Genomic DNA, 18683 nt, shown 5'->3' with positions numbered 1-18683 from the left:
AGAAAAAGACCATTTTCTCCCGATGGGACCAAAAACAAGATTTAATCTCAGATGGGACCAGTCTTTTGCTAATTGCAACTTCTCGAACAATCTACTGAACATTGGGCAGAGGCCTCTCCTCTGTTTTTAAATCACATCTTGAAACTCGCCTCTTCTCGGTGACTTTTAACACAGATTTTTGTGAGCTGTGCATGTATTTATTTGACACTTTTTTATTTTCAGGTATTTTATAATGTTCATTTTGTGCCTCAGTGATGGTTTTAAAGCACTTTAAAATAAAGACGGATCAGAAAAAAACATGTGACATGCTCAGTCAGTGGATTTAATTCTTCGTCTTCTTTTTGTTGACTCAGCTAATCCTTTCCACTTCTCCTTTCGGTTAAAATGAGTTCTTCTTTTCCACTGTCAGCATATAATAATGGTTTAGGGGAAGAATAGTGGTCGGCCGGACTGTCGCCATTCAGTGTCTAGTATTTAATTCCAGACTGACCGTCTCGGTGCAGAGTTTACATCTTCCCCCTGTGCATGTGTTGTCGCTCACAGTCCAAAGCATGTATTTCAAGTGAATCTGGGAATGTTGGATGTTATCCAACATGTGAGTGGCTGACTGTCTGTCTGTGTTTGTCCTGTGATGGACTGTCAATCTGCTGGTTTCAGATCCGCTCCAGCCCTGCAGCCATATAAGCTGGATAAGTCATGGTGAAGAGGCATCCATCCTGACGTTAACTTGGTCGCCATGTTCTTTTCAACGTCTGGTTTGTCAGTGCAAATCATGATGCATTCAACAGAATCGCCAAGAATATTGCTGTTTCAGCGGTGTCAGATAAAAAGTATTTTTCGCTGTTATTTAAATGTGTTACAGAAAAAACATGCAAACATTTTGTGAAGATTTAAACAATTACATGAATCTATTCATCTTGTTCAAACTGTGCTTTCAGATTTGAGTTTTACTTTCCGTTTTATAAAGAGAGAAGGCTGTGCTGTGAGAATGGGACCAGAGACTGACGACAATGAGAAGCAATGACCACGAGAAAACTTTCAATTTTGTTTTTCACCCAAAGTGAAATCAAAGAGAGTGAGAGAGACTTATTATCCTGAAATGCAACTTTCGATCACTCTCTATTCTTGCACTTCATGTCAACTTCAAAAAACGATGAATAATTCCCAATAATACATTTCTTGCTCTTTGTAAAGGTTTCTAAGCCCAGTTTATGTGTTTCTTTTTTTTAAGATTTCAAATCAGTGCTTAGTGGACTACATTTCCCAGAATCCCCTGCGCGCACGTTATGCCCATCATTTACGTGACGTCGGTCGCTGCTCTTCTTGTTTTGGCAGTTTTGTTTCGGTATACACGGATTGAGGCGTGTGAATCCTGGTTGTCCGCAGCGAGGCTGAGGTATTGTGTTTTTCCTCATGCACATTTTTCTACGTGACTCTCACGCGCCGCGCGTTCGGCTTTCAGCAACGGGTAAAGCTCGAAATCCTGGTGGAAGTCAGCTAACTACTTACCCTGCTGGGCTAGCTAGCAGCCGAGCTAATGGACGTTAGCTTAGCTGAGGGCAGCGATTTTCTGTGTTGTGAGGGCGGAAACGGTCGATTTATTATTTTGTATGCTTACTTTTGACTACACTCCCCTAAAATACATCGCAGTTACATAGATTCCAATGTAGTGTCAAGTGGAAAGATGTAGCGCAGGCTAATGCAGCGAATGTCACAACAATTTCACTTAATGTTACCGTGCAATGTTCTTAAAAGCATGCAAATTTGTATCGATATATGTGCCGTTTAATCCGATCGCAGTGCACCAGTAGCTTAATCTAAAACAAAGGGTGTCATCCAACATTGTTGAGCAGAAACTAGTACATCAACAAAAAGTGAGTTAGCTGGATAATGTGATTTCTTCTTTTTTATTCACTTTAACTTTGTTCCTCTTGCTGATTTTTTTATTCCCTATCGTAACTTGGCGTGGTTATATTATATCTTGGCGTGGTTACTCCTAATCGCAGGGTGTAGTTCAACCTTTCACTTTGTAAATGCTTGGACTTGTATCACATTCGGTAATGAAACCCTGTATGGAATTTCAGGGGAATACCAACTCCGTGTTATCCTCATGGTTTGTATTATGATGTGAAGAATTCAGGCTGTGTTCACGCCAAAGTTATTTGGCTAGACCTAACTGCCGTAGCAGCCCGTGGTCGAGCTGGGAGCCACAGTGTGAACACGTTTTGCACGTTGGGTCGACCTACTTTTGGGTCGAGGAGGGCGCTTCCAGGAGGAGGTCCGAGGTCCACCCCGGCTCCATCTAGATGCAGCGAGAACACGTTCGCTCCCCCTGGGTCAAGCCAACTTCTCACACAGATTCATGTTGTGTCGGGGTAAAAATTCCCCCACATTATAATCAATTTTATGAGTATGATGAAGCTTGAGCCTGTTGATGTAGTGTGGAGTAAGCTGTGGAACGGAATGAGGGGAGTCGTCTTATCATCCCAAGACTGAAATGAGAGAAATAGTCAAATTCACCAATACAGGAAGGAAGAGCAGTTCTCATGTTCTCCCTGGATTTCACACTTTCACGTTATCTCTGTGAATGTGAAGGGGAGAATGTTTTCTTCTCTTTGATCTCCTAATGAGAGAAATTGTCAAATTCTTCAATATAGGAAGGAAGAACAGTTCTCATGTTCTCCCAGGATTTCACACTTTCACGTTATCTCCGTGAATGTGAGGGCGAGAATGTTTTCTTCTCTTTGATCTCCTAAAGTTAATAAAATGATATAAGTTAAACCTTTTAGTCCCACAGGTGATATATTGCATTGCCACAGTGATTTCTTTGTTTTGATCACCTCCATTTGTTATGGATTTGTTGACGACCAGGTTCTTGTCCTCATGAATGTTGCTTGAAATGTACTGTCCCCTAAAGTGGATGCTCATAAAATTGTGTCTGTGTGTGGGTTAGATGGTACTGACTGGCCAGTGAGTGTGTGTGTGTGGACTAACCCAGGAAACTGGTAAGTGGGAGATTCACAATGGCAGACGGAAGCAGCGATGATGAAGTCATTCACCTGGCAAGCTTCAACGTCCACCGTAGCCAAGGTGAGGCACAGCCTGACGTCCGGTCACGGCCGTGGCATTTCTATCCTGTCATCTCTGTCTGTTTCACACACTTTAAATAGTTTCCATGACATTCTTTGTAATGCCATCTCTCTGCCCCGTGTCGGCGCAGGCTCCCGTTCTCGTCAGAGAGAGCTTATCACCATCTCTGATGACTCAGATGAAGAGCCTGTGACTCTGATACCTGGCAGTCCTGTTTTAGTCCCGGATGATGCAGATGACGACATCAGCATTTTGGAGGTGATTGATGAGTTATGTTTGCATATTTAGTGTACCTGTTTCACTGCAGGAGTGTGGAAGCGTTATATCAGACTTATCAGAGTGATCGAAGTTAAATGTGTTATTGCTACCTTGGAAAAAATGCACTAAAAATTATGGATCGGTCACAGTATTGAAAATCTTGCAAGTCCATTTAGTAAATACATGAAAACATATATAAAAGGAAGTTGTCTAGATACTATAAGCTTGTTAGGAGTGTTTGAAATTGTGAAAAAGAAATATAATTTCAGCGTTTGCTGGAATTGAAACTGTACTACTGCAGATGAGCTACAGTAGGGCTGAACGATATATCGTTATCATATCGAAATCGCGATATGAACATTCAGGACATTAGTTTCTCAAAATCAACGATATCAAGATTACCCCTGCTTGCCCTACGTGTCAGCTCGCCCATGCACAGGTAAGGCCAGCCAACCACAAACCTCCTTTACTGGTTGACAGCTGATGGCAGAGGACAGTTGCAGAATCTGCACAAAGAGTTTGGTGGTAGTGGCAGTGAGTTCTCATAAATAAAACTGCTTTTTTTTTTTTTTTACATCCTTTTGTATTGTGATGTTTTTATTTTTCTGAAAAACGCTTAACTTTTACTGAATCCATTGTAATATATCGTATCGATATCGAGATATCTGGCATGGATATCAAGATATGAAATTTTGCCCATATCGTTCAGCCCTAAGCTACAGTTTTAAAATCTAGAACTTATTTACCAAATATAAAACCTGCTGTAAATAGTTTACATTGTTCTGCTCTTGTGTTTTCCCACAGCGAGTGACTCCTGCACGCAAACACGTGATTCGCCCGGCAAAACTGAACGGGGGCTCAAACAACCTCATTGAAGTTGTCGGTCGAAGTAGCGCAAATTCCAGTAATTCCACAGGGGACCCCAGCTCTGCCCCCTCTACCTCCAGGGATGCCAAGGCCGCCAAGGCCCACCAGCCAGCCATAAGGACACCTGAACGGCCTGAACGGCCAAGCACATCCGGACACACACAGCCGCAGCCACAGCCCGGCCCTTCTTCACACACACTGTCTCAGCCGAAGGGCTCACAGCAAGATGGTACGTCAGCACATAAAAATGTGGAGCTCCATGCACTTTGTTCTGCCCACGCCCCGTCTACCTCCACAAATGCCAAGGCTTGCACGGACGCATCCAGAGCCCCGGGACGAGGACCTTTCCAGCCTCGGCCCAGCACGTCTGGACTCTCGCAGCCGCCTTTCGGCTCTTCAGGACAATTAGCGATGGAGCACCGAGCGACTGCTTCCGCCGGCGTCTCGCACCGGACGTGTCCGGCTGCTGCGTCCGGCTGCTCTACAGAGACTCAGCAACGGGCGAGCGCGAGTAGTGCCACACAGGACAATCCTCAGGCCAGTACTTCATCTGCACATTCTCAGTCTCTCACACGGACACAGCCTCAGCCTGGGAGATCGACACAGTCTCAGGCGAGTGGAGTCGCACACCTGCAGTTTCCCGTCAGGATAAAGTCAGAGGTTGTTCCACAGCAGCCGAGCAACCAGGCCTCTGCTCTCATCACCCAGCCGCAGCTTCAGCCGGCGTTCGGGCCGCAGATACTGCTGCAGGCCGTGACGCTCAATCCCATGCAGGGGAATCTCATCCAGATTGAGCCGCAGCCGCTGGCTCAGGCGCCTGCCCAGGCTGCGGCCCAGCTCCCACAAGCCCCTCAGGCCATACAGGGGGTTCCCGCCACAGTTCTAATAGCCGCTGCCCCCGAGAGACTCGGCCCTCCCGAGACAGGCCACCGCATCATCCTGGGGAGCCAGGCCCCCGGGGGCGCCGTCCCCAACACTCCATCGCACGCCGGTCCCTCCAATGCGGCCCCTCAAGCCAGCGCCCTCAGTTTGAGGGCGGTAAATGTGAACTTCAGCGCCCTAGCCCCGTCAGGTCCCGCGGCATTAGCCCCCCACAACGGGGAACCGGCTCGCATCATCCTGGCCGCCAGCGCCGAGAGAGGTAACCCAGCCCCCGCTCTGGTGGCGGTCCCCCCTGCACCCGAGGAAATTCCCCAAATAGAGGACGCGAGACCTGGACCCTCGGCACCGCGAGAGAGACTGGAGCAGCCCCTCGTTCGGTCCCTGATCACCGGTGTTGTGAGTATCACTCATGTTCACGATCAGCTTCACTACTATCAAGTTAAATGTGATTGATTGACTTGTTCCCCCACAGATGGATCTCTTCCCTGATGTCCAGGAAGCCTATGTAGCAGAACTGATCCAAAAGAATAATGTGAAAGACTTGAATGTGTAAGAACCTTCTGCTTTCCAGAACTACATAATCATACTTCAGAGGGTTTATACTTTTTTTATGGCTTACATTTGTTTAACATGAATTGCTTTATGCTTGCTGTTTAACTGTACACTGAGCCGTCTGCTCCGCCTGCAGTTAATTACTGAACTATATGCTGCCGGTTGTCACATGGACTGCTGAATGATTAGTCCGCTCATGGATTTGTGCATTCATGCATCTCTGCTGTTGCTCTGTTTGTAGTATCTGTAACCTGCTGTTAGAGAATCCAGAGTTTCCAAGAAGGGAGACGGCAGCAGCCACAGCAGCTCCCACCAGCATCCTCCTGGAGTCCGGAGACGCCCAGACAGAGGTTCACAGCTGTTTTCTTTGATCAATTTTTAATTGGTCCCTTTAATAGTACATAATAGAGGGAGAAGTTGCACATCTTCCTCTTTAATTCAGTCTTTTGTTAAAACAACAGTACTTCAATGCAATTAATAAGAATAAATGATGTAAGTCAAGTAAATGGTGAAAAGAACTCTAAACATGAAACTTGTTCAGCTTGTTCAATATTGAATTTGCAGGACAATAAGCCGTTATGTAAAGTGTGTGTACTAATTATTATTGGAGAGGTTTTACCCCGTTACATAAGCACATCAGTCAAGTGCCACACTTTGTTTCCCCTGTCACTGGATTATGACCGAACTGTATTCAGACTGTTAGTAAAAATGCTTGATTTATCCATTTCACTTCACTTTCAATGATGCCTAATTTAATATGTGCTGTGTGTTATATGTGCTTGGTCAGTAGAGGTATCGGTTTATAGCTGGGTGGTTTCATCTCACCTGCACGTCTCGTGTCCTCCAGGTGACGGAAGACTTGTTCGACTATAGCAAGCTGAGCAGCATGGGACCTGAAGTTGTGATGCAGGCCGCCGACTTGCTCATGGCAGACTTCAGGATGCTCAGCTGTCAGGACATCAAATGGGCCCTCAACACCCTGAAGGGACACTATGCAATCACACGCAAGGTGGCGGCGCTTCTGCAACCCTCATTTTTCTCTCTGCCCGCTGCGTATTCGCTGCGTTTTTAACTTCACCTCCTGTCCTCCAGGCCTTATGTGAAGCTCTGAAGAAGTGGCAGGAATCAGGTGATCCACTGGGGAAGAGACGGCGGAGCAGGACCTCCTCAGAAAGATGCTACATAGATTTTTATTTTGAGCACGGTGAGCTCACTAATCTCTCGCTTTTCTTTGGGTTCAAACTGATCGCCATGAGAGTGGCCTCATGCTAAGTATTGATCAGTCTTCAGATGTATTTGGAGACTTTAAATATTCGACAAATCTCCCTTCTTCCGTGCACCAGGTTCGGTCAAAGTGGAGCGGAGGATGTATTTCTTGGAGAACGACCGTCGTTACTGCAGGACGTACAGCAACCTGGAGGCTTCTGTGCAGAAAGAGCTGTCGTTCTATCAGCAGAAGGCCAAGGAATGGGCAGAGGTATAGAACACAAAATGATGTCCATGTTATCCATTCAAACAAGCTTGAAACATTAGCTTTATAGGTTTGTTTTCCTCCCAAAGGATCTTGATTTATATATAGAAATAATTGTGGATCACCAGCCCGTCGCGGGACGGCGTTTTACGTTTCATACAGAGGTTTTGTGTGGCCAACGTTCAGCCGTTCGGATTCCAAGCACACCTTTATAAATCTCCCCCGCGTGAAAGAGAACGGGCGGCCGGCGAGGCTCTGAGTTATCTGCAGGTCATTTACTGTGCGCCGCCGCTCGGGAGGTGAACCATCCGTCAGAGTTTGACGGCGTCAGCAGATAACTCATCGGCATAAGGACAGTCGCACCAGAGGAGACGGCACAGTCCTCCACAGCTCCTTATTTTAGGGTCCGCTGTCTGCCGAGGTACTCTGTGGATAGCGACTGCTAATTTTATACTGGTGTGCAGAGTTTACATCCATCAATAGGGCCAGAACGCCAACTCCACTAATTTTAAAATACGGAAACTGAGTGGCTCTTTCCAAGTGTGCCACTGACAAAACCCTGCCAATCATCTCAGCATCTTACCCTCCCCTCCGAGTTCATCTCTGTCCTTTATTTCTTTCTCCAGCATGAGGACTTCCTTCTTGCACTGCAGGTCAATGAGGACGAATATAAGAAGGTGAGAAACGGCGTGGCTCATTTGTCTCAGAGTGGCTGCTTGGTGAAACTTTAGCAGAATTGGTAATCCCACTAATGTTTCACAAAACTCCAACTCTTTGTTAATGATTAAAGTCGACCGTGTTTTTAGAAAAATCCACAAAGCTGGAGGTCATTTTCCTCCCCGACGCGACTTTTGACGTTTCGGCAGTTTGAACATTCGTCTGCAAAGTTTCCCCGAAACTTTTGAGAGCCTGTTTATGTGTAACATGCGTCGTCGGGCCGGAATGAAACGTGTGGTTTTGGTTCCAGGACGGTCAGCTGATCGAGTGCGGCTGCTGCTACGGGGAGTTCGCGTTCGAGAAGATGACGCAGTGTTCGGACGGTCACCTCTTCTGCAAAGAGTGCCTGGTTAAATACGCTCAGGAGGCGGTGTTTGGCTCTGGGAAGGTACCGACAAAGACACACACACACACACACACACACACACACACACACACACACACACACACACACACACACACACACACTTGGAAGAGGTTTTCAGTACAAATGTTTCCCAGCAGATCGATAATGTTCCCCGTTTCCTTTGGCAGTCGGAGCTGAGCTGCATGGAGGGCGGCTGCCTCTGCTCCTACCCCGTGTGCGAGCTGGAGAAGGTCCTGCCAGAAAACATACTGTGTAAATACTACGAGAGGCAGGCGGAGGAGGCCGTCGCCGCCACCTGCGCCGACGAGCTCGTGAGGTACGTTTGTTGACGCTGTCGAAACTCGAACAGGATTTATTTACTGACCCTGTCATCTCATTTTCAAGAGGATCGACACTTTTTAGTATGACAACAAAAATAAAAACATTGCTGTGAGAAGATGAAGTACAGGAACTCTAAATAAATTGTTTGTGGCTCCATATGGTGCTTTTTTTAATTTTAATTTTTTGCCCAAATAATCAGATAGCTTTATAAATGTTTACAGAAATAACTAAAGTACATGCGTGCAACGCAGCGAGTCATTGCAACTTGCACTGCAGACTTAAATGATTTATATGCCTTATAATCCGTAACGCCAATTAACCAGTTAAAGGATTAATTGAGATCACTGCTGAGGTGTGTCTGTGCGTGTCTGTTTATCCATGTGAAGCTGAACACACAAGGCCGCGGAAGTCCGCAGAAAGTCACTTCGAGGCTCTTTTTGGGAACTCTGAGGGCCTGAATGTCATGCTTTCGCCCCGGCACACGCCACCGATCAGCTGGTGGCAGCAGGAAGGGCATGTAGTGTTAACATGTGATGACGCTTATCAGGGAACTTTTGCAAATCACTGCCGGTGTGATTCGTGGGATCCTGTCAAAGAGTTCAATGCTTTTTGACTTGATTGAGTCTGTGCGCTCGTCGGGGAGCAGAGGCAAAGTTTCTGTTTCTGTCTGTGTTTCCTGTGTCTGGGATACAGCCGTGCCGTAAATTTGCTCTCACCTTCACTCCCTCCACCTCCCCTTCCTCTCTCAACGTTGCAGGTGTCCGTTTTGCAACTTCCCAGCCTTGCTGGACAAAGACATGTCTCTGTTCAGCTGCCCCAACCCACGGTGCCGCAAGGTCAGTCCCGCCGAATCCTCTTCTCCTTCCCCACTTCTGTCTTGTTGAGACTGCTTGCATTGCTGCCGTATCCCATTAATTGCGCATTCTGAGACGATCACGATGACACTTGATCGAAATTGAATCGCGACATGAATAATTCAGCACGTCATGACGGGAACCCGTGTGCAGCATCCTCTTCAGCACACGCTGTGTCGGTGCAGACGCACCAATTTGAGGCCAGTCAACAGCGGTGAGGCAGAAACGATTGACGAGCAGTTTGTGAGGATGATGAACCGTTCCATCTGGCGAGGTCGCCACCCGGGTCTCCGGCTCTGTTTATCTCCGGGCCTCCTCCCTCTGTCTGAGGAATGCAGTGGGAGGCGCTGCTCTGTGTGTGCCAGAGCTGTCACATGAATTCCAGTCAGAAATCCTCATCATTTGGCCCAAACACACAGAAATGTCCTCATGTCTTTTGGGGACTGGAGTTAACCTTCAGTGGATTTTGCTCAAAAGCATCTCTCATACATGCGTTATGCTGTCGTGTCTGATAAGGAGAAAACAACTCAACTGAATTTAGCATAAAAGCATCACGTTCGTCCCTTATATGCAGGGAAGTGTAGATCTTTTTTTAAAGCCCACGCTCAAACGAGGTCTGTGCTCGACTCTCACCATCACTACAAAGCTTTTTACGATGGTTAAGCCTCAGCCTGGTTGTGCTTTAACATGAACACCCCGCTTCGCCCTGTTAAGAACAGATCAAATGTCACGAGGTTCCAGAGATGTGGGCCACACGAGTCTGGATTCTCTGTCTTCAGGTCTCATGAGGGTAGAATCACCCACACTCTTGATTTTCATTGTGCATTTTTATTCCTGCTGTTTGTATCTTATTGTCACTCCTGCACACACACACACACACACACATCCACACAAACTTATCACCACATTCCTGAAAGGGAGGAGAGCGAGGAGGTTGTGTTAATGTTTCACTCCCTGACAGCCTGGTATTTCTCGTTACATCCTCCATTAACTTTGCTCTGGGAAAGCTTTTGTTTGTGGCCACTGGAATCAAGACACTTTGTGTTTTTTCACATACTGTATTCCTCATTTATGTTTTGTATCTTAATGGTTGTATTACTGTAAAGTGTAACAAGTAGACGGTGAAGTGAAGTCAGTACCGAGGTGTTTCTCCTTCGCTCGCTCCGACCGCTGGGAGGAAGTCATTCATCTGCCACAGCAGGGCAGTGAAGCGCTCTGCTGTCAGGGTTTAATGATCATCAATCGTTCCCACCACAGAATCATTTACAGACGACTCAAAGACCTGTGAGTTGAGATCTGTGGTTTCATGTTAATTATTTGTCTTCGTCTGGATGTTTTCCGCGTTAGATGTGAGAATAGGGCTCCCGATTGAAATCTGCTGAAAGAGCCCGAGCTCGTTATTTCAAATGATCAGCATTACATCCTTTGGTCTTCTTTAATCACAAACCCCACCCTGCTTATGGACCAGAGATTAATGTGAGCTGTAATTCTCTCCTAAAGCCTCTAGGTGGAGCCAGAGGTTCATAGTCGCTGCTCTGCAGCATCTTTGCCACAGCTGCACCCCATTACAAGCTGCTCCACACCCCAAGACTGAGAGGGAGACATGCTCCAGATGCCTTTGGGCCTGACTCTTTCCTCTGCGGGTTTTATCTGCAGTGCAGAAACCAACAGCGACCCAAAGAAATCAGCATGTTGAGAAGTGTCATTAGTGAAAATTAGAGCATAATCCCCCAGCGTGCAGCACCAGATTATCTAATATGAAGTAACCAAGTGCCTCTGAGGCTGTGAGTTATCGATTCCAAAAGCAGAAACATCCTCAGATCCCACAAGAAGGTAACAGACAATAAGTGATGCCGAGTTTGGAAATCCTTCAGCTTCCTTCAATCGCTTGGTTTTTTTTTTTTTTTTTTTTTTCATTTTAATGTAGTTTCACTGGAAGACGGTTGATTGGGCTCGGTGGCCGCTCAGTCTGGAGGACAGGGAGGAGCCTCATTATGTAACTGACATATTTCCTTAAGTCACGCCCACCTCCTGCCACGGCGCCGCCCCATTGGCTGGCCGCACCGTCCACACCCCTCATACCGGTTTCTCACTGGCTGGACACACTTCCTCCTCCAATTCAAAATGTGGTTCAGATCAAGTTTGACCCAGATCCCCCCGCCCTTCTCCAAGCTTTCCCTCTTTTTTGCCCCTTTCCTCCCCTGCTTCAGTCCAATGTGCACAAATACACCCTTCCAGATGTTAATGTCTTCCACATGTGGTTATGAGGACATTTGGACCTGAAGCCAAGGGAATGTGAAATGTAGGCCACTGGAAGACGTTCACGGTGCGGGCGAGAGCCGAGTTCATGCACCCGGTGTGTTCGTGGCCTTTATTCCATTAATTCAAGAGAAATGCAGCAGTTGTGACGGACGATCCGTCTCGTCGGGCATCAATCCATTGCAGCAGCAGCCGCCTCCCTCCACACCGGCACACGTTAAAACTCATCGGTGCACACACACACTTGATGCAAGCCCCCCAATCAGAGGCTGTGCAGGCAGCCTGCACTGCCTTATAAGGGCCACTGCAGCACGCACGCCACGCAGCGACAGATGAAACTAAAAGATCCACAGAGGCGCGCAGGAGGCGGATGAAGGAGGCGAGCGCCGAAAACAAAAAATAAAGAGTGAATGAGTTGCATGCCAATGCATGGAGAGTTGAGTTGTGTGTGTGTGTGTGTGTGTGTGTGTGTGTGTTCGTGTTTGTGGCCTCTTGTCACATTTCAGCCACACTGTTCCAATGAAACCCGCAGAGGCGGCGAGGCCACGCCCCCGCACAGGGTTCAGCCCCGACGTCAGCGGCGGTATTTTTGGCCCCGCTATAAGAGCTCAGGTGTGTTCCTGCCTGGCAGCGTGTTGTCAAACACAACTCACACACACACGTAGACTTTCTTTCTGTTTCTGTCACGCCTTCCTCTGCTCGCGGCTGCCGCTAGGGGGCGACGGTCTCCCGTGTTCTCAGCCTCGCCTTTGTGTGAGCCAGCTTTTCCTGACAGGAGTCCATGCTGCTCACCTCTGCTCCTCCATTTCTCTAAAGACTCCGTTTGTGCTGAAATTACAAACCGAATACTCTATTGTCTTTTCTCACTCGCTGCTCAGTGGTCATGTATGTAGATTCCTTCATGAATCAGTGTCGGACTTAAAAAATTAACAATCTAAATGAGCTTTGAGTAAAAGACACTGTTATAAAATCTGATCTTGATTTTCATTTGAAAAGCTTATCTTTTTAAGCATTTCTCACTCTTCAAAATGCTGCACGTGTCAGAGAAAAACTCAGGCTTCTCCATCCCCACCCTCTTTTCTAACCTTGCGCGTGCACGTACGTGCGCGCGCGCACACACACACACACACACACACACACACACACACACACACACACAGCGGTCTCCCTGATCATTGTTGGTGCAGCCATTGCGAAGCAGCAAAGGCACACACACTTATTTACACGCAGAGATCTGAATCATGTGTGTGTCGGGGGGGCATCGCAGGACTCGCGGTGTGTGTTTCATGACTCAACTCGAGCTTTTGATTTGCTGCTCGGGGTCAGACCGGAGGATCCTCTGCGGATCGCACGGTGCCGCATCAGCTGTCATCCTCCACACTTTTTAATATTAAATGAGCGGTTCAAATATTTATGGTGACACCACTCGGCTAAGGGTTAACAGTCCTCGTGTGTGTGTGTGTGTGCCGGCCGGCGTGTCCTCTAGCTCAGCGATGGCGAGACGACGGATGCTGGAGGATGGAGTCGCTGTTCCTAGGCAACCGCGCAGCGGAAGGCGGCGCAGCGCTCTCGCTGCAGTCACATTTGCAGGGAGAGCCACACCTAGATGTGTCTGCGCGCCCCGAGTCCCTGCAGCGGCGGCGCCAGCCGCATAACGAGCAGACGCCACGGCGTTCCAGGACGCCTGCCGGTTTTCTCGTTCTTCTCTCGCCACGTCTCTGATTTTCTTCTGTTTTTTTTGTGCATTTCTGCAGGAGAGCTGTCGAAAGTGTCACGTCCAGTGGAAACTGCACGTGGGGAAGACGTGTGAGCAGGTCCTGGAGAGGGACGAGATCCGCATGAGGGTGCTCTTGTAAGCCAACTCCTGCTCACGTCCACAACAGTTTCAATCAGAATATGATTAGTTTTTATTGACACACTGAATCCCGTTAAACTCGCATATGAAGTGTGCACTGCGCAAACGGTCTGCCCCTCCCACGCCGGCTCATCCATTCATATTTTCACAGCCTCATCTTGTTAAAACGCACATCAGGTCCGCATGGAAGAGGATTTGGGTGTGTCCGGTTCCACTTGTTGTGTTTTTTCTGTCAGATAATGAGGGTGTAACACAGCTAACCTGCCTCAAAGGGCATCGCATCAAATCCACGATATTTCAGTCACTTTCTGCTGTTTTTATTTAAAAAAAAAAAAAAAAATGGATAAAAATGAAAAGGAAACTTCACTACAGTTTTTCCTGCAGAGACCATTGAGTGTTTCCGGGTTCCATCGCTCCCCCTCTCACAGGAGAGGATGCTGGGTAAAACAGTCCAGGAAGCGGCGAGCCCGGCTGCTTCCTGTGACCCCCCGCCGGCCGCTCACAGGCAGGACTTCCTGTTATGAGCAGGTCGTCCTCGCTTCCCGGTGCAGCGAGAGACGGGAAGCGGCCTGCCAGGCAGATCAGCCGATCGGGGTTAGATGGGTTTAACAGGACCGAACCGAAGGTTTCAGAATCACAAGAGGACGCTCCAGATGTTAGGGCCTGTCGTCTCGAGAGGGTTACACATGTTAATGTTGCACAAAACTTGTGAAAGGATGCATCCAAACATGTTAAAAGACTATATTCAGAGCTACTCAGGCTTAAAGTTTTGTTTTTTTTTTCCCTCCGCCGCCGCAGCGAGGAGCGCATGACGGCCGCCCGGGTGAGGAAGTGCGTGAAGTGCGCGACGGGCCTGGTCAAGTCGGAGGGCTGCAACCGGATGTCGTGCCGCTGCGGCAGCTACATGTGCTACCTGTGCCGAGAGCCCATCACCGGCTACAACCACTTCTGCCAGCACGCGCGCTCGCCCGGCGCCCCCTGCCGCCACTGCCGCAAGTGCTCCCTGTGGACCGATCCCACGGTGAGCTCCGCCCGCCGCCCAGCCGTCCTCCATCAAGGGATCAAGTTTTTACTTCTGTTTCTTTTTTTTCTCGTTTGGTGAGATACCAATGTTAATTCACACCATTGAGACCCTCGTGTGGTCGTCTTCCTCGCCCCCCCCCTTACACTCGACCATCTGACTCCGGTCACACACTGCGACATGGCCACAGAATCACTGGCAACCAAACGCAGCAATTAGTCCCCGAGCACCTAACGAGCTGGAGCCGCTCCAGCAGAGCTGGCGACCGGCAGCTCGGCAAAGAAATGCCAGAAGAGTCTGTAAACGCCTTCAGCCGCCCGCTTTCATTTATTCAGAGGTTGCCTTTGTCGAGGTGGAGGAGGTGAAGCACAAGCATCGTCACAGCTTCTACGCATGAGAAAATCACAAATCTGTTTAATATTTACACCAGGATAAATGAGACTTTGCACTTCCTGGAGAATCTAAACACAGAAATATGCAGCTTTTTGAACATATTAAACCTACACTAAGGAACTTTTTAACCTTAATAAAAAATTTTAATATCTTTTGTGATGATACTTCGACTTACAACTAGTTGAATGACCCTCTGTCACGGGCTGAGGTCGTCAGTATTGCTTTCACTTGGACTAAGCAGCTGTGAGGAGGGTGGTAGGAACCCTGCACACTAAAAAGCTCCAAATGTGCGGACTGCTTTACGGCATGCGTCTCATCACGATATAACATTGTTTAGCCACTATTAGATTCATTACCTCGTCGCTATCCGTCCTTCACACAGCCACTGGAAACAAATGAAGGCGAGTTCAGTCCGACAGCATGCCACCGGGAACAGCATTTTACGACGCCACGTGCTAGTCCTCATGGGAACTGTAGTATTCGGTCAGGCAAAACACTACCGCTTTTGTCCACTGGCGCCGCCAAAATCAACGTAAACGGAAAGTTCCTTAGTGTTGCTTTAATGTATAAATACTGCCTTCCAGCAGTGTGCTCAGCTAAATATACTAATGAGAGGGATAACCAAGCCAAACCCAACCAAAATGAAAATACCTAAATGCATTTTACACAAAACCTAAAGCAAGTGTTTAAAATATGCTTTCTCATCATCCAACCTCCTCTTTGTTGTTTGTCTCTGCAGCAAGACGACGAGCGAATCATCCAGGAGATTCAGAAGGAAGGTGAAGCGGAGCTGAACAAGAAGAGCGCAGGTCAGTTTTTGGCGTTTTGTGCCGATGAGGAAAAGGTTGTGAAACCGAGCATCTCCAGCTGCTTCCTCTTTCTCTCTCCGCTATCTGCTCAGACGAGTGTCCAGCTGCCGCAACTTCCTGTCTTTAAGTGTTTTGTCAACATTTTAATCCGCTGCCTTTCTTTTTCTTTTTTTTTTCCCCCCTCTTCAGATAATTCAGGGAAGAGGGTGGGCCCGCCGCCGGAGCCCATCACAAACGCCAAGCGGCCGCGCGTCGGCCCGCCCCCAGAGAACCCGGCCAACCCCCCGGCGCACCCGCACCCCCACCCGCACCCGCAGGCGGTGCAAGCCCCGCTCTTCGTCCCCCCGCGCGCCCACTACGCCCCGGCCCCGGCGCCAGTGCCGCCGCCCCCCCAGGGCCGCATGTACCAGGTACTGATCCCGCGGCTACGCCCGGCGCCGTACGTGCCGCCGCTGCAGCACCTGCCCCCCCTGAACAACAACAACAACAACAACAACCAGCCGCACCACAACCCTCACAACAACCACCAACAACACAACCTCGACCACAACAACCCGCCCTTCAACCACCACCACCAGATGGACCTGCCCATGCACTACGGACCGCCGCACCGCTACTACCGGCGCTTCTAGTGCCCCCCCCCCCCCCCCCCCCCCCCCCCGACCCGCAGCGTGTGTGTGTGACATCCAACAACTCGGAACTTTCCTGTTTTTGCCGAAATAAGTGCATTTATAGAGGAAAAGAAAAACAAGACGCGTTCCAATACTTTGCCTTCTTCCCACCAAAAAAAAAAAACAAACGAAAAAAAAACTGGGACTTCACGAGTTATACCACGGCGGCGGCGGCGCTCCAGTGGAACATCTGCAATTTTTGCGTTGTTAAATGTTTAATCGAAGGACATCCATCGAGGGTTTTCAATTTATTTCTTTCTAAAGATTTGTTTCTTTTTTTTTTTTTTTTTTTATAAACTTAAATAAATGAAAAGTTGTTTCTCTGAGTCGGTTCATCTTCTCCCATCTCCACCAATGGCGGCCGGGGACTTCTTCTTTGTTCATCCGAGTGTGCTGCGGGCGTGACGGATCACTCTGCGCACACAGTCACACACTCGCGGCCGCGAGTGTGTGACTGTGTGCGCAGAGTGATCCGTCACGCCCGCAGACGCGGGAAGAAGAAGAAGCGGCGTCGGCCTCGGGGTCCTAATGCTTTTAGTCACGGCGGCTCTGAGACAGACTGGGAAGATCGGATCCAACACACACACACACACACACACACACTCCTGCCGAGCAGTCATGAATCGAATTATCTGTGTTGCATTTCGAATAGCTCGTGGAAGCATTCGATGCCTCCACAGGGTGCACGAACGTATGAATAATAAAGCATCAGCAGATCATTCCAATGCGGGTCATGTTGGGACATTAGAACGATTAAATTTAGATTTCAATGATATAGAGTCATGTGGCAACAATGTACTAGACTCCATGTGATTTGTCATCAAAAACACTCCTTCCTTCTCCCCCAGTCCTTGAAAAACGCCCCTCAGGGCGATGCAGACGGGCGTACGGGTCACGGATTACAGTTGGGTAGTATTAAAAGAGATTTATCTGCTAATGACTCATTTAATTCAAATAACAATGAAGCGGCTTAGCTGAATAGAGGAGGCAGGGAGCTGCCGCTCACTCCAACCGCCAGCGTTTAATGAAGATTTGGGATGTAATTCAATTTATCCTTCACGTCACGTATGCGATGAATGAAGGATTGCGAATTTTAACAGTATTTAGATTCTGTTTATTGTTATGTATCATTTAAAAACAATGAAAGTTTACTATGATATCCCCCCCATCTGCAGTTATGTGCGAAACATGCCTTTAGCTGGAATCACAGGGCTGAGACTGTGCTGCTGCAGGTTTTCCTCCATTCACTTTGTTTGAATAGCGTCACATCCCGGCCTGCTCTTATCAGCGGCGAGATATAAAAGCGTAAACAAACACTGCGCCTTTTCACTAACGTCCTCGGCGGCCTCTGATGGAGCAGATTGCGGCTGTTGTTCAGTCTGCGGGCCTGAAAGTGTGAACCAGACTCGACCCGCGTATCTTCCGGGACACCTGAGGCAGATCAGTGCTGCGGCTTCCTGTTGTTCTGGATCCGAGGACAACCTTCACACCCCGAGGGGAGATTTCCACTTTCTCACAGCTGACCGTCAGAGATACTACATGTGTGCGGGTTCAAGCCCTCCGCCGCTCGGCCTGCTGGGGCCGCCGGTGTCTGGCAGCATTCACTCCCTCGACGGTTTCTTATTCCGCTCCACCTCCGCCGGCTTTGTTTGTCTCTGTTATTGTTTGTGTGTATCTATAATGAGTGTGTGTGTTTTTAATGAGAGCTTGCTTTCACAGCTGCGCAGCCGCAGCCTGGATTCTCGACATTCACAGTCCTCTAGCATGTAACAGATATTTCATTGGATTTGATTGAAGACCTGAGGCTGGATAATTCAGTGGCACAATGTGACAAATCGAGTTTTGCTGACTGGACGTCTACAACGCGTGTCCAGAATTCGAGCCTTCTTCTCCTCTGCACCTGCTCTGAACCAGGCGGACCCTCCTTTCTTTCTCCATGTGGAGAAGTCAGCGCCGTCCCCTGATGCTCCTTCACATCCCCTGAGCAGATTACCCACTGACCCACTGACCCGTCGCCTGGCAGGCCCGGACACGTGAGCGGTGGGGAAAAAAAGAAAAAAAAATGTGGGGAGGGGGCGAGGAGTGTGATGTGGATTTGATTAGAGTGAAAAGAGCCGGTAGATCAGCGATCGGGGTGAATGTATTTGAGAGGAGGAGGTTTTGCAGCAGCAGCTTCCAGCCGTTTCCTCAGCGACGAGCTCGGCTCTGATCAGAGCCCCCCCCCCTCCAAGCTTGGTGTCCCCCCACCCCCCTCCCCCCTGAAGCACTCAGGCCCCTGCATTATGGATATAATGAA

At 48.6% G+C, this 18683-nt stretch overlaps 1 protein-coding gene across 1 annotated transcript; it reads left to right on the top strand.

Moving 5' to 3' along the window:
* Positions 1 to 1311: 1311 nt before the first annotated feature.
* On the top strand, positions 1312 to 16559 carry rnf216 (ring finger protein 216). Its single transcript, XM_030088730.1, has 17 exons — positions 1312 to 1396; positions 2954 to 3090; positions 3221 to 3348; positions 4153 to 5493; positions 5570 to 5646; positions 5891 to 5999; positions 6497 to 6658; positions 6742 to 6853; positions 6993 to 7126; positions 7747 to 7797; positions 8088 to 8225; positions 8372 to 8520; positions 9283 to 9361; positions 13393 to 13490; positions 14292 to 14514; positions 15647 to 15716; positions 15906 to 16559. The coding sequence occupies exons 2-17, from the start codon at positions 3024 to 3026 to the stop codon at positions 16346 to 16348; spliced, it is 3381 nt and encodes a 1126-aa protein (XP_029944590.1). The 5' UTR covers positions 1312 to 1396; positions 2954 to 3023; the 3' UTR covers positions 16349 to 16559.
* Positions 16560 to 18683: the final 2124 nt, after the last annotated feature.

Source organism: Salarias fasciatus, chromosome 4 (genome assembly GCF_902148845.1).
Source record: "Salarias fasciatus chromosome 4, fSalaFa1.1, whole genome shotgun sequence".
In the NCBI taxonomy this organism is placed as follows: domain Eukaryota; kingdom Metazoa; phylum Chordata; class Actinopteri; order Blenniiformes; family Blenniidae; genus Salarias; species Salarias fasciatus.
Note: the sequence above shows the minus strand (reverse complement) of the source record. Positions and strands in the feature narration are given on the sequence as shown.